At 43.9% G+C, this 25,204-nt stretch overlaps 2 protein-coding genes across 4 annotated transcripts; one reads left to right on the top strand and one right to left on the bottom strand.

Annotated features, from left to right (window-relative positions):
• Window positions 1–248: 248 nt before the first annotated feature.
• Window positions 249–15,927, top strand: LOC144988656 (interferon alpha/beta receptor 2-like). Of its 2 annotated transcripts, XM_078939270.1 has the most exons (8): window positions 249–264; window positions 1,072–1,197; window positions 1,346–1,481; window positions 3,840–4,015; window positions 4,138–4,292; window positions 15,158–15,320; window positions 15,391–15,550; window positions 15,634–15,927. In XM_078939270.1, the coding sequence occupies exons 2-8, from the start codon at window positions 1,137–1,139 to the stop codon at window positions 15,659–15,661; spliced, it is 879 nt and encodes a 292-aa protein (XP_078795396.1). In that variant the 5' UTR covers window positions 249–264; window positions 1,072–1,136; the 3' UTR covers window positions 15,662–15,927. The 2 variants fall into 2 exon arrangements, with proteins under 2 accessions (XP_078795396.1, XP_078795397.1); XM_078939271.1 differs by lacking the exon at window positions 249–264 and having other exon boundaries at window positions 902–1,197.
• A 5-nt stretch (window positions 15,928–15,932) lies between these two features.
• On the bottom strand, window positions 15,933–20,404 carry LOC144988655 (cobalamin trafficking protein CblD-like). Of its 2 annotated transcripts, none has more exons than XM_078939269.1 (8): window positions 20,204–20,404; window positions 19,542–19,591; window positions 19,112–19,256; window positions 18,185–18,441; window positions 17,614–17,722; window positions 17,316–17,446; window positions 16,623–16,709; window positions 15,933–16,417 (listed from the first exon to the last, which is right to left on the bottom strand). In XM_078939269.1, exons 2-8 carry the CDS (start codon window positions 19,548–19,550, stop codon window positions 16,226–16,228), a joined length of 930 nt encoding a protein of 309 aa, XP_078795395.1. In that variant the 5' UTR covers window positions 19,551–19,591; window positions 20,204–20,404; the 3' UTR covers window positions 15,933–16,225. The 2 variants fall into 2 exon arrangements, with proteins under 2 accessions (XP_078795395.1, XP_078795394.1); XM_078939268.1 differs by having other exon boundaries at window positions 19,467–19,591; window positions 20,204–20,346.
• Between the last annotated feature and the right edge of the window lie 4,800 nt (window positions 20,405–25,204).

The raw sequence follows: 25,204 nt of genomic DNA, 5'->3' as shown, positions 1-25,204 counted from the left end.
ACCTGGTTCTTTCATTGCTGCTCATCTATTTTCTGGATATATTTATTTCAAATGTTAATTTTAATGAATTTCTAGCACATGTGAGTTCAGGTCTCTGTCTCTGTTCAAAACACATTTGTAAATAAGACATAATAAACTCTAAATCTAACAGCAGATAAACTGAACCAACTGCCAGGTATCTGTCTGCTCAGGTGAAGTCAGCAGGCAGGTGGTTGCTGTGGCCCCCAGCTGGAGCTGGGGCTGCAGGCACACAGAGGAAATGAGGTGGGTGTGTGTGAACCTGCTGGTGAACCACTGCTGCACAGCTGGCATGTGCTCCGGAAGTAGAGGAACAGGTTTAGCGTGACCCACATTTAGATAGGTGCAACAAACTTTGTGTCAATGTGCACATGTGGAGAAGCAGACATGAGCAGAACCGCCCTCACCCGTCTTCTGTCCTGTAACCCTTGTTCTATCCTAGACACGTTAACGTTGGGAGTGGGGTCATCTAGACCCACTAGACAGTGCTCTGAACCTTTTTTCTTCAATGATTTGTGATCTTCACTGGTGTCCATGGATGACATGAAATCTTTCCACCTTTATCCACCTTTGTCATGGTAGGGAGAACACCTCAATGGAAGGGGGGGGTCATTTAAGACAGCACAAGGGTTAAGGGTGAATGCTGTCCTCTTCGTAGATCACTCAGGAACATGTCGTAGCTTCAATGTTCTTTCATGTTTGTTAGAACGCTCTGGTTCCTGCAGACGGTTGCTGTCTGTTGGGTCATTCCAGAGGTTCTGCAGCAGAACCGTTCAGAACCGTAACCTCCTGAAACGCTCCCTCCTGTTCCAGTCCAACCTCCAGAACGCGTCCCTTACATTATTTTCTTCCTCCTGGACAGTTGACATGCTGTTTTGTGACCCCCCACCCACACTGACGGGGGTGTCTGCGGTGCGGTTTGTGTGCAGCAGCAGAGAAGAGGAGGTTCTGCAAACATCAGCAGACCTGCAGCTCCGACTCTCACCCGGCTGAGGGAGGGGCTTCTGAGGAAACAGAAACTCATCCAGCTTCACGCCTCCCATCTCTCTGCAGACACCTCCTTCCTCACACTGCAGCCGAGACCCGGTCCAGAGGTGAGCCGCAGAGCCTGGAGGACCATGAGGCCGTGCACGCCGCCGCCGCCGCCGCCGCTGCTGCTGCTGCTGCTGCTGCACATGGGTAAACCTGTGGGATGGAGGTCACTGGTGTGCTTGTTTGGGGGGGTTGTGTGCGTGCCGGCATCACAGGAGGACCCCAGGTGTTTCTGGATGAAGACCTTTCAGATATGAAGCTTTCATAGTTTGTGTCTTCCTGTCGCCCCCCACAGCAGGGATCTGTGCAGCCCTCCCCTCACCTTCCAACGTGTCCATCTCCTCCCACAACCTGCAGCACACGCTCACCTTCTCAGCCGGGCCGCACACACCCCCTGACGCCAGCTTCACGGTCCAGGTCTCCAACACCAGGTACTGAGTCTCCAGCAGAAACCCAGAGGGGCTCAGGACTCCCCCCCGGTGTGCTGAGGGGGGGTCTCTTCTGTTGATGGGGGATTTTGACCCGTTTGAGGCCAAAAGTCTTCATTACTTAGGGAGAAAAGTTCCTGTTTTCCAGGAGGACTCCGAACGCAGCACAGTCTGAAACTTAAGTTGATCAAAGTTTGTCTGAACACAAACTGCTGCGTTTGGAGACACAAACACCAGTTTGTAAAGAGGAAGACAGAAAGAGTCCTCACAGTTTTCATGGATCCGTCATGAAAATCGATTTTTGAGAAGTATTCTAAAGCGCAGCAGAAGCTTCAGGTTCTTGTCAGCTGGGATTTGACCACGGAGCATCGTTTCCCAGGTCAGTGAGTACAAAAAACACGACAATGGGTCGTCGTGCTGCCGTTCTGCATCAGCTCACATTCATATTTGTGTTGTTGTTTGTTGTGGCTGGAGCTGACGTAGCATTGACCTCTCCTGCCTCCATGTCAGGATTCAGGAAACAAGTCAGTGTTTGAAACTGTACTTAGTCATAGTTACTCACTACTTGATCCAAAAAGTAAAAGAGTTAGTAACTAAAGTACTCTGTCAGAAGAGTTACTGGTTCCAGTTTGTCAGAACTTTCATTTATCTGTTCAGTTTTTACAGATCATTTAAAATGAGTAAGATTAGCAATTTTTGAATAAACCTATTTATATATTTATAACAATGTATTGAGTTCCAAACAAAAATAAACATCAAATAACATCAAGTTTGTTCATCTTAGACATTGAAATCTCAGACAGCTGCTCTGGAAGTCATCAGAATCCTGGACTTGATGGTAGTTCTTTTAACGCCATCTAGGAAATACATACGTTCCATCGGACTCATTGACTGTATATGAAAACTGGACTGAGTGGCCCCTCCCCCATGGCGTTCCAAATAGGAAGTATTTGGACCAATCATTGGCTCAGACATGGCTGCTGTCAGAATTGACTTGATTAGGTGGATTTTGATTGAATTGATTTGGTTGATTTTGATTGACTTGATTTGGTGGATTTTGATTGATTTGATTCGGTTGACTCAGCCCAGTTCTCTCATCCAGTCAATGGTCGACAGCTACAGTCTCACCGTTTCTGCAGTGTCTTTGATGTTGGGGGGCGGTGAGCACCCTGACTCATGTGTCAACCAATGTTGGCTTTGATTGGCTATCCTGAAACGTGACCCTGCTGTAGCCAATCACAATCTGTAATCCTGTTGTTCAGCCCGCCCAGTCTCTCCTTCTGACAGAAAGGCGCCTACTGACGCATCACCAGCTGGTGGAGCGTTTGGCGAGAACCGTTTAATACATTGGTTCACGCGTTCCCAGTCAGCTTGATGCTCCCAGAGAAAATAAAACCATCAGAGGAGAACCGGAGCCGGGATTCACACAGGAATACAGGGGCTGTGCACCAGCGGGTTGTCAGAGTGGACGGGTCTGGACCATTGACTGCTTAAGAGAACTGAACTGAATCCTCTTTTTTTCTGTAGTTCAAGTTATTGAAGTTATAAACTGACCAATCAGACGCCTTAATAAAAACTCCTGGTGGCCCCCACCTTGAACGTTCGCAATGTTTGATTGACGGATTCTCCCCGGCCTACTTTCAAGTGGTAGGGGTGTGGCCTTCCAACACGGTCACTCCTGATTGGGAACAGCCATAGAAACGTAGACTCAGACCGACAGGGACCAATCGCTGTTAACTGAGGGCTCCAACATGGCGGCTGGAAGTAGGCTGTTTGCTATGCGGGGGTCAGTCCACTTCTCTTATACAGTCAATGTTTGGGGCAGGTGGGATCAAACTGCAGCTGATGCGTTTTGGTGACCTTTGGTGACCTCTTTGGGTCTCTGTGAAATTCAAAGATCAACGTTCAAAACTAAAATCCGTGACGGCTGTGGTCCTTCATCCACCTGCAGGGCATGGTGGAGGAGGGCTGATGGTGCGGGTCTGACCTCTACATGAGCTTCCCAGTAATCAGAGTACTGTAGCGTGACACTGAGGCCTTCAGACAGGGAGGAGGTTCTGGTGCATAAATGAAACAGAAACGGTTTCTGTTTCATTTCAGCTTCTGTCCTCTGATCCTCCTACGGTTGCGTCACATGTTGCTGTTGTTCACCTGAGCTGGTTTTATGACACCTGGCGCTGGTATGTGACGGCTGAAGCTGCCGCTGACATTCCTTCAAACAAGGTTCAGTGGTTCAAAGAGGCGTCTGCAGAGCGACCCCTGCTTGAAGACACATCCATGGGGGGTTCTGTGGTCCTTTTTCCCTCTTTGTTCAGAGGCCGATCAATCACTCGGTCTGACCGGTTCTGTGTGTTTCTGCAGGAGGAAATCATGGAGGTCGGTGGTTGCGTGTTCGAGTCTCAGGGTGGGGCAGACATGTAACCTAACCAGGGCCTTCAAAGACCCCTTCAGCACCTACAGAGTTCGAGTCCGTGTCGCCACACTCAACCAGACATCGAAGTGGACCGAGTCCGGCCCATTCGAGCCCATATCAGACAGTGAGACATCTCCAGCTTATGATGCAACACCTCCACATCCTGGACATGTTCAGAAACGTCCCACACGTCTACCCTGAAGGAGACCGGTCTGCTCCGGGTTCACAGAGTCTGTGTCTCCACAGCCGTGTTCGGGCCTCCTCGTGTGTCCGTTTCCGGATGTGGGAGCTGTATGGTCCTGCGCCTCGGTGTTCCTCCAGAGCTGAAGAGGAGCTTCCAACTGGGAGGAGCCAACAGCGAGGTGCTCGTTCACGTCCAAAGAACCAGGGACCAGACCGAGGTAGGCCCAGTTTTGGGTTCACCCCAGGAACAGAAGTGGCATGAAAGAGGTTCAGAGAAGACGTCCCATCTTCATCTGAAGACACTGGTTTTATTTAGGGTTAGGGTTCATTCAAAGAGGAATCTGATGATCCTGTGTGACGAAGGAGTCACGGCAGATTCAACTGGAGGTGTAAACCACCTGCATCTCTACAGCTCCACCTCCTCCAGGGGGGTATTCCAGAAGGCCCGTTTAAACTACCCTGACTTTAACCTTGAACTCTGGCTGAAATCCATCTGAACTTGCTTACTCTGGGTATGTCGGTTCCAAAAGACCGGATATGAGTTAGCGTAATTACGCTCCACTTGGTAACCCTGGGTTAATGCACGTGCACAGCAGGTACATAAAGACATTCTCAATGGATCGTAGATTTCCAGAATTATCATGGAAACGCGTGGAGAGAAAAAGAGAGCGTTATACTTCAGTGAGACGGAGTCTGAGATTTTAATGACGGCGTATGAAGATTATACGTCCATCAAAAAAGTAACACGGCTGCATCATCAAGAAAGAAAGAGTTTCTGCTTGTAGTAGAAGAACAGACAAAGTAAACGCACAAGTTTCTGATATTATTTCCATTTTCATGTGACGCATATATACATATATATCTTATCCAATTTTGCCACCTTGAATGAATTACTTCTATAGGTAACAAGTAATTTAATTAAATTTATTCAACCTAATTTCTTACGTTTATAAAACTCAATAATTGTAATACAACTAAAATTTACGTATTTATCTAACTAAATGTCATATTACTCCAATTCAATTAATCTTTTTTCCAATCTTAATTAATTAGCATTTTTGAACTGTCATATGTCTAAATTTGAGCCGGTGTGGGTACCGGATGTTTTCGGGTTGCCGGATGTTCTCGGGGTCCTTCGGGGTCCTTCGACCAATGATGACGTCAAACTATTTGATTGGCTGTAAGTTGCCACGACCAATGAGTTAACGTCGCTAAGTTTTTTTAAAAACTTTATTGACAATTGCGGTATCATACATTAACAATGACATTAACGTTAACAACGAACAATAACGATGTAATCAATATTGCCTCGAAGATCAGTCACCATTGCCAAATATAACATATTGACATAGAAAATAAAGAATAGAGGGGAAAAAAAGAAACAATCAACATAACACACAAATAAATAAAAACATAAGTAAAATAAAATAAAGGAACAGAAAAAATCTAAGTAGTCTAATACTAGTTAAGTTAGGGGTACTCGTGAAGTTTGTATTTCTGAACAAAACTAAGCAATTTCAAGCCATTCTTCTTTTTCATATAATGAAGTGATTGAAAGCAAAAACAGAGCTCTTTATTAAATGTTATAAAAAGTGGTTTGGTCTTCAAAACCAAGATGGCGGTGCTCTCCTCCCATGAGGAACCACGTGATGTCTCCTCTAGTGATATAACTCATTTGAAGGACCCTGAAGGACCCCGAGAACATCCGGCAACCCGAGAACATCCGGTACCTACACCGGCAGATGTACTCATTTTTACAAAAATAAAAATGACCCACATGCACAAATTGCATACAATTACAAATTAATTTGGGAATTCCCATCATTGCCATTATGTTAATGTCATTATCATTGCCATTAAATAAACTCATCATCCTCTCCCTCCCTCTCACTTATGGTGCAGAGACATAAGCTTAGCAGGACAAAATAACTTAACAAAACACGGCAAAACAGCTAAACATCTAAACACGTTTGGTCAAAAACCCACACTTAAACCCAAATCTGTCCAGACAGGCAAAGGGAATGGTATCCCACAATCCCTTGCAGTGCTGATCTAACAGCAACATCAAACTTACACCTACTTAATTTAACTAATTTAAATGAAAGTAAAATAAATGTCTGATAACTGTGTGTTATTTTTAAACTGACTAAATAAAAAATGATTTATCTTAACTGAAGCAAATAAGGAAGTTGGATCAAAGTATAAAGTTTCTCTTTCCAACATCCATATGTGGTCTTATCACCCTCTCATGGTGGAAAAAGTATTATCTGAGCTTCTTCATCCACTAAATCATCTTCAAATGGACACGCCATGCTGCTTCACCTCTCTGAAAACAAACTAACCTTCAACTAAACCTGCTCCGGACCAGGTTATGTTCAGAGCATGAGTTGCTATGGCAACTTGACATACCCTGAAACATACCTCCATTTCTGGAACAATAGCTGAGGTTATCAACTTCCTTAGCCTCAAACTTACCGTGGTAACTAGCATAACCTGCTTTCTGGAATAACCCCCAGATTCTGCCGCCAGTTTCCTCCTGAATTTTGAACCAAAGAAGCCAAAAGATTCACTGTTGGATGTTTTTAGTCGTAACACAGACACACAAACACACAACACAAACACACAAGCCAACAACACAAACACACAAGCCAACAACACACAAACCAACAACACAAACACACAAGCCAACAACACAAACACACTAACCAACAACACAAACACACAAGCCAACAACACAAACACACTAACCAACAACACAAACACACAAGCCAACAACACAAACACACTAACCAACAACACAAACACACTAACCAACAGCACAAACACACTAACCAACAACACAAACACACTAACCAACAGCACAAACACACAAGCCAACAACACAAACACACTAACCAACAACACAAACACACAAACCAACAACACAAACACACAAGCCAACAACACAAACACACTAACCAACAACACAAACACACAAGCCAACAGCAAAAACACACTAACCAACAACACAAACACACAAGCCAGCAACTCAAACACACAAGCCAACAACACACAAACCAACAACACAAACACACAAGCCAACAACACAAACACACTAACCAACAACACAAACACACAAGCCAACAACACAAAAACACTAACCAACAACACAAACACACAAGCCAACAACACAAACACACTAACCAACAACACAAACACACTAACCAACAGCACAAACACACAAGCCAACAACACAAACACACTAACCAACAACACAAACAAACAAAGCAACAACACAAACACACAAGCCAACAACACAAACACACTAACCAACAACACAAACACACAAGCCAACAGCAAAAACACACTAACCAACAACACAAACACACAAGCCAACAACTCAAACACACAACACAAACACACAAGCCAACAACACAAACGCACTAACCAACAGCACAAACACACAAGCCAACAACAGAAACACACTAACCAACAACACAAACACACAAGCCAACAACACAAACACACTAACCAACAACACAAACACACAAGCCAACAACACAAACACACTAACCAACAACACAAACACACTAACCAACAGCACAAACACACTAACCGACAACACAAACACACTAACCAACAGCACAAACACACAAGCCAACAACACAAACACACTAACCAACAACACAAACACACAAACCAACAACACAAACACACAAGCCAACAACAAAAACACACTAACCAACAACACAAACACACAAGCCAACAGCAAAAACACACTAACCAACAACACAAACACACAAGCCAACAACTCAAACACACAAGCCAACAACACACAAACCAACAACACAAACACACAAGCCAACAACACAAACACACTAACCAACAACACAAACACACAAGCCAACAACACAAACACACTAACCAACAACACAAACACACAAGCCAACAACACAAACACACTAACCAACAACACAAACACACTAACCAACAGCACAAACACACAAGCCAACAACACAAACACACTAACCAACAACACAAACAAACAAGCCAACAACACAAACACACTAACCAACAACACAAACACACAAGCAAACAACACAAACACACTAACCAACAACACAAACACACTAACCAACAGCACAAACACAGTAACCAACAACACAAACACACTAACCAACAGCAAAAACACACAAGCCAACAACACAAACACACTAACCAACAACACAAACACACAAACCAACAACACAAACACACAAGCAACAACACAAACACACTAACCAACAACACAAACACACAAGCCAACAGCAAAAACACATTAACCAACAACACAAACACACAAGCCAACAACTCAAACACACAACACAAACACACAAGCCAACAACACAAACACACTAACCAACAGCACAAACACACAAGCGCACAACAGAAACACACTAACCAACAACACAAACACACAAGCCAACAACACAAACACACTAACCAACAACACAAACACACAAGCCAACAACACAAACACACTAACCAACAACACAAACACACTAACCAACAGCACAAACACAGTAACCAACAACACAAACACACTAACCAACAGCACAAACACACAAGCCAACAACACAAACACACTAACAGACAACACAAACACACAAACCAACAACACAAACACACAAGCCAACAACTCAAACACACAACACAAACACACAAGCCAACAACACAAACGCACTAACCAACAGCACAAACACACAAGCGCACAACAGAAACACACTAACCAACAACACAAACACACAAGCCAACAACACAAACACACTAACCAACAACACAAACACACAAGCAAACAACACAAACACACTAACCAACAACACAAACACACTAACCAACAGCACAAACACAGTAACCAACAACACAAACACACTAACCAACAGCAAAAACACACAAGCCAACAACACAAACACACTAACCAACAACACAAACACACAAACCAACAACACAAACACACAAGCAACAACACAAACACACTAACCAACAACACAAACACACAAGCCAACAGCAAAAACACATTAACCAACAACACAAACACACAAGCCAACAACTCAAACACACAACACAAACACACAAGCCAACAACACAAACACACTAACCAACAGCACAAACACACAAGCGCACAACAGAAACACACTAACCAACAACACAAACACACAAGCCAACAACACAAACACACTAACCAACAACACAAACACACAAGCCAACCACTCAAACACACAAACACACAACACAACCACACAAGCCAACAACACAAACACACTAACCAACAGCACAAACACAGAAGCCAACAACACAAACACACTAACCAACAACACAAACACACAAGCCGACAGCAAAAACACACTAACCAATAACACAAACACACAAGCCAACAACTCAAACACACAACACAAACACACAAGCCAACAACACAAACACACAAGCCAACAACACACAAACCAACAACACAAACACACAAGCCAACAACACAAACACACTAACCAACAACACAAACACACAAGCCAACAACACAAACACACTTACCAACAACACAAACACACAAGCCAACAACACAAACACACTAAACAACAACACAAACACACAAGCCAACAACACAAACACACTAACCAACAACACAAACACACTAACCAACAGCACAAACACACAAGCGCACAACAGAAACACACTAACCAACAACACAAACACACAAGCCAACAACACAAACACACTAACCAACAACACAAACACACAAGCCAACAACTCAGACACACAAACACACAACACAACCACACAAGCCAACAACACAAACACACTAACCAACAGCACAAACACACAAGCCAACAACACAAACACACTAACCAACAACACAAACACACAAGCAACAACTCAAACACACAACACAAAAACACAAGCCAACAACACAAACACACTAACCAACAGCACAAACACACAAGCGCACAACAGAAACACACTAACCAACAACACAAACACACAAGCCAACAACACAAACACACTAACCAACAACACAAACACACAAGCCAACAACTCAAACACACAAACACACAACACAACCACACAAGCCAACAACACAAACACACTAACCAACAGCACAAACACAGAAGCCAACAACACAAACACACTAACCAACAACACAAACACACTAACCAACAACACAAACACACTAACCAACAACACAAACACACAAGCCAACAACTCAAACACACAAACACACAAACACACAACACAACCACACAAGCCAACAACACAAACACACTAACCAACAGCACAAACACACAAGCCAACAACACAAACACACTAACCAACAACACAAACACACTAACCAACAACACAAACACACAAGCCAACAGCAAAAACACACTAACCAACAACACAAACACACAAGCCAACAACTCAAACACACAAGCCAACAACTTAAACACACAACACAAACACACAAGCCAACAACACAAACACACTAACCAACAACACAAACACACAAGCCAACAACACAAACACACTAACCAACAACACAAACACACAAGCCAACAACACAAACACACTAACCAACAACACAAACACACAAACCAACAACACAAACACACAAGCCAACAACACAAACACACTAACCAACAACACAAACACACAAGCCAACAGCAAAAACACACTAACCAACAACACAAACACACAAGCCAACAACTCACACACACAACACAAACACACAAGCCAACAACACAAACACACTAACCAACAGCACAAACACACAAGCGCACAACAGAAACACACTAACCAACAACACAAACACACAAGCCAACAACACAAACACACTAACCAACAACACAAACACACAAGCCAACAACTCAGACACACAAACACACAACACAACCACACAAGCCAACAACACAAACACACTAACCAACAGCACAAACACACAAGCCAACAACACAAACACACAAGCAACAACTCAAACACACAACACAAAAACACAAGCCAACAACACAAACACACTAACCAACAACACAAACACACAAGCCAACAACACAAACACACTAACCAACAACACAAACACACAAGCCAACAACTCAAACACACAAACACACAACACAACCACACAAGCCAACAACACAAACACACTAACCAACAGCACAAACACAGAAGCCAACAACACAAACACACTAACCAACAACACAAACACACAAGCCAACAACTCAAACACACAAACACACAACACAACCCCACAAGCCAACAACACAAACACACTAACCAACAGCACAAACACACAAGCCAACAACACAAACACACTAACCAACAACACAAACACTCTAACCAACAACACAAACACACAAGCCAACAGCAAAAACACACTAACCAACAACACAAACACACAAGCCAACAACTCAAACACACAAGCCAACAACTTAAACACACAACACAAACACACAAGCCAACAACACAAACACACTAACCAACAACACAAACACACAAGCCAACAACACAAACACACAAGCCAACAACACAAACACAATAACCAACAGCACAAACACACAAGCTAACCCTTAAAACACACAAGCCAACAACTCACACACACAAACCAACAACTCAAACACACTAACCAACAACACAAACACACTAACCAACAACACAAACACACAAGCCAACAGCAAAAACACACTAACCAACAACACAAACACACAAGCCAACAACTCAAACACACAACACAACCACACAAGCCAACAACACAAACACACTAACCAACAGCACAAACACACAAGCCAACAACACAAACACACTAACCAACAACACAAACACACTAACCAACAACACAAACACACAAGCCAACAGCAAAAACACACTAACCAACAACACAAACACACAAGCCAACAACTCAAACACACAAGCCAACAACTTAAACACACAACACAAACACACAAGCCAACAACACAAACACACTAACCAACAACACAAACACACAAGCCAACAACACAAACACACAAGCCAACAACACAAACACAATAACCAACAGCACAAACACACAAGCTAACCCTTAAAACACACAAGCCAACAACTCACACACACAAACCAACAACTCAAACACACTAACCAACAACACAAACACACAAGCCAACAACACAAACACACAAAAACACAACACAAACACACAAGCCAACAATACAAACACACAAGCCAACAACACAAACACACTAACCAACAACACAAACACACAAGCCAACAACTCAAACACACAAACACACAACACAACCACACAAGCCAACAACACAAACACACTAACCAACAGCACAAACACACAAGCCAACAACACAAACACACTAACCAACAACACAAACACACTAACCAACAACACAAACACACAAGCCAACAGCAAAAACACACTAACCAACAACACAAACACACAAGCCAACAACTCAAACACACAAGCCAACAACTTAAACACACAAGCCAACAACTCACACACACAAACCAACAACTCAAACACACTAACCAACAACTCAAACACACAAACCAACAACACAAAAACACAAGCCAACAACACAAACACACTAACCAACAACTCAAACACACAAAACAATAACACAAACACACAAGCCAACAACACAAACACATTAACCAACAGCACAAACACACAAGCCAACAACTCAAACACACAAGCCAACAACTCAAACACACTAACCAACAGCACAAACACACAAACCAACAACTCAAACACACAAGCCAGCAACTCAAAATTCCACCAAAACAAGACAAAATCAAATAAAAATGTCGTTCATCTCCAAACACTCCCATGTGGTTGACTAAAGTCCACCACGGTCGTTCACTAAACAACGCCGCCGTGACGTTTGACCAAAGCCCCTTTTCCCTCTTACCCCTTGTTCTATCTTAGATGACCCCCCCTTCCATTGACGTGTTCTCCCTACCATGACAAAGGTGGATAAAAGTGGAAAGATTTCATGTAATCCATGGACACCAGTGAAGATCACAAATCATTGAAGAAAAAAGGTTCAGAGCACTGTCTAGTGGGTCTAGATGACCCACCTCCCAATGGTAAAGTGCCTGAGAAAGCACAAGGGTTAGACCTTCAACGTGGTTCAGGTACCTGCCCGTGTGTAGAAGGGCCCTTAGGCAAGACACTGAACCTCTCATGGCTCCTCCAGGTCACAGGTGGGGGTCATCAGTGTGAGTAGAGCTGTATGGCCTAAACCTTTTATGATTTCATGTTCTTTATACAGTTACTGGTATGAATCCTATTGGGACTATTGTTGTAATATTGGGCTATGTGAATAAACTGGATTGAATTGACGCATAAATAACACACACATGACGTACTGTAACTCTTTGAGCGTTTACACGATCAGCTGATGCAGACAGCTTTTCATGTTGGCCTTGTGGTGTTGTGCAAAGCGTGAGCACAAAGTGTAACATAACGGTGCAAAGCTGCTTCTCTCTGCGGCAGAATCTGCTGGAATGACGTGAACGGTTGAAGAGGTACGGTATTGATGGAATGTAAACACCGGAGCCGAGGCTCCGGTATGAAAGCGCTAACGAGGGTAGAGAAGCGCCACAGATGTACACCGTTTACCATCAGAGGGCGCATCGTTACTTCCTGGTTCACACGGACTGTTTTTATAGTCAGGAAGTATGATGTCCTCAGAGCTCATGTTCGTCCTATAATGGGAGCATTTTTTTATTGGCAGGTGAATGGACTTAGAAGGGATTTTTGGGCATTATCCATTGGTTGTTGAAGTGGGCGGAGCAAACGCCCATCCCTCCGGGCTTCATTTTGTCTGTCATGATCCTCTGGTTCTGTCCATGGGTTTCATGGGTGGCTTCAACACAGAAGTGTGTTTCAGGCGTGCTGATGCGTTCAGGGTCCTAGTGGTGGTCCGGTCACAGCAGAGCTAGAGCAGTGAGGCTGGCCGGTAGAAATGTTCATGTCTACAGATGAAATCTTGTGCATCCTCAGCGTGACGACCGCTGACGCTCTGGTTGGTCGCGTTTGCTGCGCAGTCAATCAGAAAAACTTTGATTTCAGCTGAAATGAAACTGAAGAGTGAAACAGCAGGAAACAAACCCACAGAGTTCCTCTGCTGAACCTCTGAGAACCGTTCTGACGAGTGGAAACCGCTCAGAGGACGGCATGGAGCAGAGGTCATGCTTTTATTTTGGTAATTCAATAAACAGAAGATCCACATGTTGGTTTTTGTGTCAGAGAACAGCAGAACAGCCACCTTCTCAGATCAATGTCCTGAATCCAAACTCAGAGTTTGTTTTGGACTTTTGATTCTGTCCACGTTTCACTAAAGTTACACACTAAATGCTTAACCCTTGTGCTATCCTAGGCACTTTAACGTTGGGAGTTGGGTCATCTAGACCCACTAGACAGTGCTCTGAACCTTTTTTCTTCAATGATTTGTGATCTTCTCTGGTGTCCATGGATTACATGAAATCTTTCCACCTTTATCCACCTTTGTCATGGTAGGGAGAACACGTCAATGTAAGGGGGGGGGGTCATCTAAGATAGCACAAGGGATACAATCAATAAAATCAGGTTGTAATCAGTGTTGAGTCAGTAATCTGTTACAATGATTTAACATCGTCTGGAAGACAGTAATCAGTTATCTTCATCAATATTTTACCACCTCTAAAAATGTTGAGTTCAGGTTTTTTGCGCTAAAACCCAAAACAGGAACTTTCTGCGGTTCAGAGACGCTGAACCAAAGCGAGCTGAGGAAGCTCTTCCTGAAAAGCCTCCTTCCTCTCAGACAGGAAGTGAAACCTGCACGCGCGTAAGAAGAACCGAGGCGGTACGAAGCAGAACCTGCAGACGGTCCTGACAGTTCTGCTAGAGTTCTAGACCTTTGCCTTAGGACCTCAGTCCCCCCCACCCCCCTAAAGCTCCTAGGGCTGCAGGAGGTTCTGCTGGAGGACTGGGTTTCCTGCTTCCCATCAACACCAATGGAAGAGTGGGCGGGTTCTGTCCTTCTGAGCGCGCTCAGAGGGTTCTGTCTGTCAGAACACCCAGAAGGATGTTGATGACCCAACGCCCCTCCCTTCACCTGCTGTGTTCCAGTTCCGCCTGCTGTTGCCCCTCCAGGGGGAGAACATCATCTCGTACATGGAGCCCGGGGCGGAGTACTGCATACGCGTCTCCTTCATGTCGCTCCTGAACCACAACACGGTCCAAAGCGAAGCTCACTGTGCCTTCACCAGCGCTCCTCAGCCCAAGCTCTGCCGTAGGTCGCTCCTCCTCCTGAAGGTTCTCAGCGTGGACTGACCCCTGACCCCCGACCCTTCTCCCCACAGTCAGCATGCTGATGGGGCTGCTGGGGGGCTTCGGCCTGCTGCTGTTCCTGCTCCTGCTGCTGACCTGTGGGAGTTTGCTGAGAACCAGGCGGCGGCAGCAGCTCCTCCCCAGGCCTGAGAAACCCCCCTCATCCGCGTGCCCCGCTTTCCCTCTGTGCACGTGAGTCCTGCCGTGGATTTCTGTACCTCGGATGTCATCGATCACCTGGATTGGCTAATTAAGAACTTTGTTTGTCTGTCAAGGTTAAAGCAACCCGAGAGTGCCACCTGAAGGTCGGACCTCTGCCCTGCAGCTGCTCTGACGGCAGAGCGGGTCAGCCGGACCCGGGTCAGAGCCCAGCCGGGCTCATGTACCCGCTCAGGATTCAACTGGAGTCAAACAAACGCTGTGTTTGACCAAAAGCGTCTGTGACGATTGTTTCCTGTTAACCTCTTGGTGTGTGCGTGTGTACATTCTTGCGTGCGTGCGCTTTCGTACCTCCGAATGTTGTGTCGCTGCACACAGACACTTTGAAATAAACGTCAAGGCTTAAAGTCCTGAGTTGTTTGGTTGTGTTGTTGTTGTCGTCACAATAACACAATAAAATCATTTATTGGTTGCTCTGACAAACATTCATCTTCCTACTAGAGTCCATTATTTCATAGAAAACTACATTTGTTGCTACGATCAGAGATTAGCCACATCAAAGGTTTCCATGGAAACAAGTTTGAATGACAGAAGATCCATCATCCTCCGATCCTCTCAGTGACTGTGGTCGGGTCTTCCTGTGACTCTCTCACTCATGAACTAGCGTCTCAGACAGAACAGAATGCTCGTGCAGACTCCGAACGCCTCTCAATCGCAGTCCAGCGTGTCGGTGAGCGTGCCGCACGGGGCGTCGGTGAAGAGGGCGCCCACAAAGACGTGGGTCCCCCACGCCGGGTGGCGGATGGCCTTGCAGCAGCCCAGGTCCTCGATGGTAAAGCCCAGCTGCTGGTATCGGTCGTCGGTCTCGAACAGCACGTTGTTGGTGTGAGCGCCGAAGAACTGCAGGTGGACAGGTGGATGTGTGAGGACCTCCCATGATGCACTGGGCCTAACCTCAGCCCAAAGACTTCAGCTTATAGACTTCTCTTTACAATCATTTCTTTGTACACTTCTCATCTATTTAAGGTTATTTAAGGTGCTCCTTAAATAACGTTTATTATTAATATTAATAAAAGTGACACAAAGAGGGGGGGGGGGGTCTTACCGGCAGGCCTGATGATGGGTCGATGAAGTCGGCCCAGAATCCCTTCTTCTGCAGGGCGGAGCAAATCTCTGTCGCTCCGAGGATGAACTGAGAGCAGAAAACAGCGTTGATGACATCATGACGGCTGGCAGGGACAGGTGAGCTCAGCTGCAGCAGCAGGAGCTGCACGGAGGTGGAGGGCTGATGATGAGGGCCGTAGAGTCTGAGGCCAGAGAAGTCTCATGATTCACAACTGTAGTTTTACGCCAAAAATCTAAGGATTGGATTGGCTGAAAGCGAGCACGCCTGCCTTGATTGACAGATGCATTGGCCAATGAAGACATTAGTTGACCTGCAGCATCAGGAGAGAGATTTACAAATGGGGGGGGGGGGGGGGGGTGAATGCACATTCTGCATGATCTGTGAGCTCATATTACAGATGTACCCAACAATGGCGTTTGTGAAGCATATAGTGTGTATTTCTGAAACATGTAGTGTGTCTTAGTGAAACACAGCGTCCACATTTGTGTGAACAGTTAGTGTGCATGTGTGAAACACAACATGTGCATTTCCAAACTTATATTGCACGTTTGCATAAAACTACAGTTGTGACACAGACCGTGTGCGTTTGTGGGATGAGACCGTTCTTGCCCGATGGGACAGAACCCCTCCCAGCCCGTCTGCAGAGAACCTGCAGCTTCCAGATCTGCTCACCTGGTCCAGCATCTCCAGCCGCTCCTGCTCCACCTGGGCCGACCACGACGTCATGTCATTCCGGGTTCTCTGGGTCACCGTCACCACTGTCAGATCTGAGAGCCTTTCCTCAGGAAACATGGATCTGAAATCTGTTGATCACACAGAACCCACATCAGAACCCAGTCCAGTCTGCTCCAGAACTGTTCAGACACCAAAAAGTTCTGATCCAGGTCCAAAAACTGCAAACAGGCCGTGAGCAGCAGACGCCTTCTGTGAGGAAAACACGGATGTGGGAAGATCCCAGGAGCAGACGCACCTTTCTTCAGAGCGCTGGGGCAGGACTGGACAGCACACTCCACCCCTAGGCCGCCAAGGAAGCAGTCAGCTGAAGGGACCCTGTGAGGAGGAGCAGCATGACCCCCATCCTGAGAGAATGACACACAGACCCATCATCAGAACTGTGGCGATCCGGCTCAGGTCCAGAACCCCCCCCCAAAAACACAGAGAGCGCCTCCTTCCAGTCAGAGGCTGTGATGTCATCATCCAAAATGGCCACCAGGGAGGAGCAGCTGTGAACGAACATGAAGCTCTGCGGTTAAACTCCATCAGACCGTGGTTAGGGGGAGCAGGAAGTGATGAGGCGGCGTGGAGGACGGACGACCATCTGAGACGGTTTTAAAGCAGGAGAACGTGATGATGAAGATGATGAAGATCAGCACGTCGTCAGCCCGGAAATCTACCAGAACCACTTTAACTCTACGCAGACGACAGAATCCTGAGCAGATGGAGACTCTCCACAGATCTCTGCTTCAACAACAGGGACCCCTGCAGGACGAGCTGTGACACTGCATCTCTACCAGATGATGATGATGATGAAGATAACTTACACACAGTCCCCTTTGGTCTTCATCACTGCTGCGGGGAAGCATCACGGCAGGGTTCAGGCTCTTATGTGAGCTGCTCCTCTGCTCCTCTGAACGTGTGAGCAGCTGGAGGCGCTGCTCCAGAGGGTCCTGGAGCCCCAGAGGGTCTTTGGGCCCCAGAGGGTCCTGGAGCCCCAGAGGGTCTTTGGGCCCCAGAGGGTCCTGGAGCCCCAGAGGGTCTTTGGGCCCCCAGGGCTTATCAGAAGTCACCTCCCACACTCCTACAGAAGAACACGAGACAGAATCAGAGAATTCCCTCTACAGCTGTGACGCTGTGGGATTTTTGATCACAGCAGTGATGAGACGATGCAGTTATCGTCACCCCCCCCCCCCCCCCCCCCCCCCCAATGTCCTCACAGTTCTAGAGGAGGACAGGAACTGATTTAGGAGGACTGCTCTGAATCCCCAACACCACCAGAAAACACTGTGAGGAGGTGCGGAGGAGAACTGTCCAACTCCTTCTGATGCTCAAATACACTGGGGCGGCCGTGGTGCAGCGGAAGGGCGGTCAACCCATGATTGTAGGATTGCAGGTTCGATTCCCGCCTTGCACACCCATGTGTCCCGCCTCTGGTGGGAGGTCGGCGCCAGGGTTCGGCAGCGGAGCGGCCGCCAGTGTGTGACTGCGCGTGTGACTGTAAAGCGCTTTGGGCCTTCAAAGAAGGTAGAAAGTGCTTTTCAAGTTTACACCATTTACTAAAGTCTGAAGGAAACGGAGGAAATCGAACCTTTTCCAGAAAATCTTCAATTTATAGGAAAACAGGTTAAGAAAAACAGGACCTTCAGCAGCACCAGAACTCTGACCCGGTTCCTGTGTGAATCTGACTCTAATTTGACAATGATGGGGTCTGGACCCAGCACATAGAGTGACACCTTACACCTCTGAAGCACCTGAGAGAAAAGAGGTCCGACTCCTGTCAGGGTCAACGGAGCCAGCGGGTCCGACTGCAGCAAAGGTTCTGGTTCCAGCCACACGCCGCACCAAAGCATGGATCCCTGGAAGGTAAGTGACCAGTCTGGTTCTGCTGCATAGGACCTAAGAGAGGAACACAGAGGTCCGATCAGGACCAGCAGTAAGAACTCTGATGGTTTGGACCTGAGAAACACATGGAAGGCAGCTCTGCTCGACCCGTTTGGACTTTGACCAATTTCAGAGAGGAGCCACTAGTAGGAATCAGAAACCAGCTCCAGAACCGGATCGCTCTAAAAGACGCTCAGAGATCCGGCTGGACTGGAGAAAACTGACCAAAGCAGCCCTTTCAGCGGTTCTGCAGAACTCTGTGAGGATGTGATCTGAGGGGGGGTCAGAGGAAGGACTCACGCAGGCCATCCCGCCGCGCGCGGTCCGCTCCTCTGCAGCGTCCGGCGGTTCTGCAGGGGGAACACAGAACTTTCAGCATTTGTCCTGACATTTGACAGCAGAAGAGGCGGGGCTTCGATTCACTCAAACGCGTCATGGTGACATCATCAGGCTGCGACAGAAACCAGGTTTTTTTTTTTTATTATTAATTACGAAAATATTCAGAAAATTCACATCCTGACATCTTTATTCAAACATTCAGACCTGTGTTTTGCTTTTATTCTGCTGCACTGGTGCGTTCGTGAACCAGCAGGAAAACAGCCTTTATGTTTAGAAGGTGAAAACATTTACACATTTTAAAGGAATTCTGGACTTTGATAGTTTTAAAAATTCTTGATTTGAATTATTATTAAATGTGACCAGAAGCTCCAGATGCAAACTAACTCCACGTCACTAAAGTCCAAACATCTCCTTTCACAGCGGGTTCTGATGAAGTTCTGCTGGTTTCGGAACAAACACCATCACCAACTTCCCTCAAACCAGCAGCAGATCTCTGGTCCAAAAGGTTCCGTTAACCTCCAGAACAAACTCAGTTTGTTTGTTTGTGACGCGATGCTGCTGAAAGAAGACACATTTTCCTAAACCTCGGAAATTCGGGAGAACGGAACCGAACTGAACCTAACCTGACCAGAAGAGGCTCAAACCCGCGGAGTCCGCTCGGGTCCGACCGTGTGTTGGTATTTGAGGGAATGGTAAGGCACCGAATCAACCGAACCACCAAAAGTAAAATACGTTCACCTTGGGTCTGCGCGTGCGCAGTGAAGCTCTTAAACGTTTGTAGGAACAAACACGTCACTGCATACAAGCGCCCCTGGTGGCGGGGAGGAGGAATGACCACAATGTAATTTCCTCGCAAAACCGGCTCGAATCGGACCTGGTGACGTCATTCACAACAGGTCAAGAGCTTTTTTTGTTTGTTAACGGTGGGAAAGACCGGTTCCGGTGCGGCTTAAGCATTTCTCTGACGTTACTTGAGCGATGCGTTCAAGGCCATCGATTAAACACGGTGAAGAGCAACTGTTGAAAATGACACTTTCATTTCAGAGTTTCCTGAAGGCACCATCGCGCTCATTTTAGATGCCAATCAAAAAAAATATGTAAACAAATTTCCTTGTGGCTGTTATTATAGTTTCTGTCCTGTGCTATCATTTGGATCCTCTTTTTTCTTTTATTTATTTCTCTTTTCTGTCTCTTAATTTATTTGTGTAAGTGTTTCAACACTGTATGATGATGACATCTGAGAGTATGATATACCCCCCCCCCCCCCCCAGTGAGTGTGTATTTTGTGGTGTGTTCATCTGAGATCTGCTGCTGGCTTGATTTTGTATTTTGTCTTTGAAAAGTTCAATAAAAAAACAATTAAAAAAACAGTTCTTTACAGCTGTCAATCAACTCCAGCTAACTTTATCTAAAGCCCCGCCCCTCAAGCTCTTAAGGGACAAAGTTTGAAAATAAAGTAGGAAATACAATAAACGACACAAATTGTTTTCTATTTTAAAAGAGAGATTTAAAATACAAAGTATTTCTGCAGAAGTTTCCATGGTAGCAGAAACTTCACGAGCTCTTCATGTTGTTTTTTACACAAACTTTATTGATCACAACGATCCAATACAAAACAGTGCAATACAATAACAAGAAAAGAAGAGAGGTGTGATTACATGTTGCACAAAGACATTGAAACTGACCCACAGCGCGAGTGTTTTAATCACTTTCTTATCGTCCGAACGTTTTATTGTGTTCATGTGTTGTTTGACCTCATTGACAAAGACAGAAAAATCAGGAGTATTATGTGTAAATGTTGATTTATGAAAGTGCTTTTTGCATAAAAGTAATATGAGATTAATGAAGTATAATTGTTCTTTTTTGTGAGATGGGTGAGGCCTAACAGTCCATGTTCTGAGCACAGGAAGTCTGGATCTATGTGGAAATAAAGTTACAAACTTTAGACCAGAGTTTAGAGGAAAAAGGCCAGGAGCAAAATAAACGAACAGCGTCTTCAGGGAGTTCCCGTATAGACGATTTGTGTTGGACTCTGCCATGATGAGGCTTTGAATAACATACTAACAGATGTAGGGAATAACATACTAACACATGTAGGGAATAACATACTAACACATGTAGGGAATAACATACTAACAGATGTAGGGAATAACATACTAACACATGTAAGGAATAACATACTAACACATGTAGGGAATAACATACTAACACATGTAGGGAATAACATACTAACACATGTAGGGAATAACATACTAACACATGTAGGGAATAACATACTAACACATGTAGGGAATAACATACTAACACATGTAGGGAATAACATACTAACACATGTAGGGAATAACATACTAACACATGTAGGGAATAACATACTAACAGATGTAGGGAATAACATACTAACACATGTAGGGAATAACATACTAACACATGTAGGGAATAACATACTAACACATGTAGGGAATAACACACTAACACATGTAAGGAATAACATACTAACACATGTAGGGAATAACATACTAACAGATGTAGGGAATAACATACTAACACATGTAGGGAATAACATACTAACACATGTAGGGAATAACATACTAACACATGTAGGGAATAACACACTAACACATGTAAGGAATAACATACTAACACATGTAGGGAATAACATACTAACAGATGTAGGGAATAACATACTAACACATGTAGGGAATAACATACTAACACATGTAGGGAATAACATACTAACACATGTAGGGAATAACATACTAACACATGTAGGGAATAACATACTAACAGATGTAGGGAATAACATACTAACACATGTAGGGAATAACATACTAACACATGTAGGGAATAACATACTAACACATGTAGGGAATAACATACTAACAGATGTAGGGAATAACATACTAACAGATGTAGGGAATAACATACTAACACATGTAGGGAATAACATACTAACAGATGTAGGGAATAACATACTAACACATGTAGGGAATAACATACTAACACATGTAGGGAATAACATACTAACACATGTAGGGAATAACATACTAACAGATGTAGGGAATAACATACTAACAGATGTAGGGAATAACATACTAACACATGTAGGGAATAACATACTAACACATGTAGGGAATAACATACTAACACGTGTAGGGAATAACACACTAACACATGTAAGGAATAACATACTAACACATGTAGGGAATAACATACTAACAGATGTAGGGAATAACATACTAACACATGTAGGGAATAACATACTAACACATGTAGGGAATAACATACTAACACATGTAGGGAATAACATACTAACACATGTAGGGAATAACATACTAACAGATGTAGGGAATAACATACTAACACATGTAGGGAATAACATACTAACACATGTAGGGAATAACATACTAACACATGTAGGGAATAACATACTAACAGATGTAGGGAATAACATACTAACAGATGTAGGGAATAACATACTAACACATGTAGGGAATAACATACTAACAGATGTAGGGAATAACATACTAACACATGTAGGGAATAACATACTAACAGATGTAGGGAATAACATACTAACACATGTAGGGAATAACATACTAACAGATGTAGGGAATAACATACTAACACATGTAGGGAATAACATACTAACACATGTAGGGAATAACATACTAACAGATGTAGGGAATAACATACTAACACATGTAGGGAATAACATACTAACAGATGTAGGGAATAACATACTAACAGATGTAGGGAATAACATACTAACACATGTAGGGAATAACATACTAACACATGTAGGGAATAACATACTAACAGATGTAGGGAATAACATACTAACACATGTAGGGAATAACATACTAACACATGTAGGGAATAACATACTAACACATGTAGGGAATAACATACTAACAGATGTAGGGAATAACATACTAACACATGTAGGGAATAACATACTAACACATGTAGGGAATAACATACTAACACATGTAGGGAATAACATACTAACAGATGTAGGGAATAACATACTAACACATGTAGGGAATAACATACTAACACATGTAGGGAATAACATACTAACAGATGTAGGGAATAACATACTAACACATGTAGGGAATAACATACTAACACATGTAGGGAATAACACACTAACACATGTAGGGAATAACACACTAACACATGTAAGGAATAACACACTAACACATGTAGGGAATAACATACTAACAGATGTAGGGAATAACATACTAACACATGTAGGGAATAACATACTAACACATGTAGGGAATAACATACTAACACATGTAGGGAATAACATACTAACACATGTAGGGAATAACATACTAACACATGTAGGGAATAACATACTAACACATGTAGGGAATAACATACTAACAGATGTAGGGAATAACATACTAACACATGTAGGGAATAACATACTAACACATGTAGGGAATAACATACTAACACATGTAGGGAATAACATACTAACACATGTAGGGAATAACATACTAACAGATGTAGGGAATAACATACTAACAGATGTAGGGAATAACATACTAACACATGTAGGGAATAACATACTAACACATGTAGGGAATAACACACTAACACATGTAAGGAATAACACACTAACACATGTAGGGAATAACATACTAACACATGTAGGGAATAACATACTAACAGATGTAGGGAATAACATACTAACACATGTAGGGAATAACATACTAACAGATGTAGGGAATAACATACTAACAGATGTAGGGAATAACATACTAACAGATGTAGGGAATAACATACTAACAGATGTAGGGAATAACATACTAACACATGTAGGGAATAACATACTAACACATGTAGGGAATAACATACTAACAGATGTAGGGAATAACATACTAACACATGTAGGGAATAACATACTAACAGATGTAGGGAATAACATACTAACACATGTAGGGAATAACATACTAACAGATGTAGGGAATAACATACTAACAGATGTAGGGAATAACATACTAACACATGTAGGGAATAACATACTAACACATGTAGGGAATAACATACTAACACATGTAGGGAATAACATACTAACAGATGTAGGGAATAACATACTAACACATGTAGGGAATAACATACTAACACATGTAGGGAATAACATACTAACAGATGTAGGGAATAACATACTAACACATGTAAGGAATAACATACTAACACATGTAGGGAATAACATACTAACACATGTAGGGAATAACATACTAACACATGTAGGGAATAACATACTAACACATGTAGGGAATAACATACTAACACATGTAGGGAATAACATACTAACACATGTAGGGAATAACATACTAACACATGTAGGGAATAACATACTAACACATGTAGGGAATAACATACTAACACATGTAGGGAATAACATACTAACAGATGTAGGGAATAACATACTAACACATGTAGGGAATAACATACTAACACATGTAGGGAATAACATACTAACACATGTAGGGAATAACACACTAACACATGTAAGGAATAACATACTAACACATGTAGGGAATAACATACTAACAGATGTAGGGAATAACATACTAACACATGTAGGGAATAACATACTAACACATGTA

This window comes from Oryzias latipes, chromosome 21 (assembly GCF_053564925.1).
Source record: "Oryzias latipes strain Hd-rR chromosome 21, Olatipes_Hd-rR_3.1".
Lineage (NCBI taxonomy): Eukaryota > Metazoa > Chordata > Actinopteri > Beloniformes > Adrianichthyidae > Oryzias > Oryzias latipes.
The sequence above is the reverse complement of the archived record's forward strand: the minus strand, read 5'-3'. Positions and strand labels throughout refer to the sequence as shown.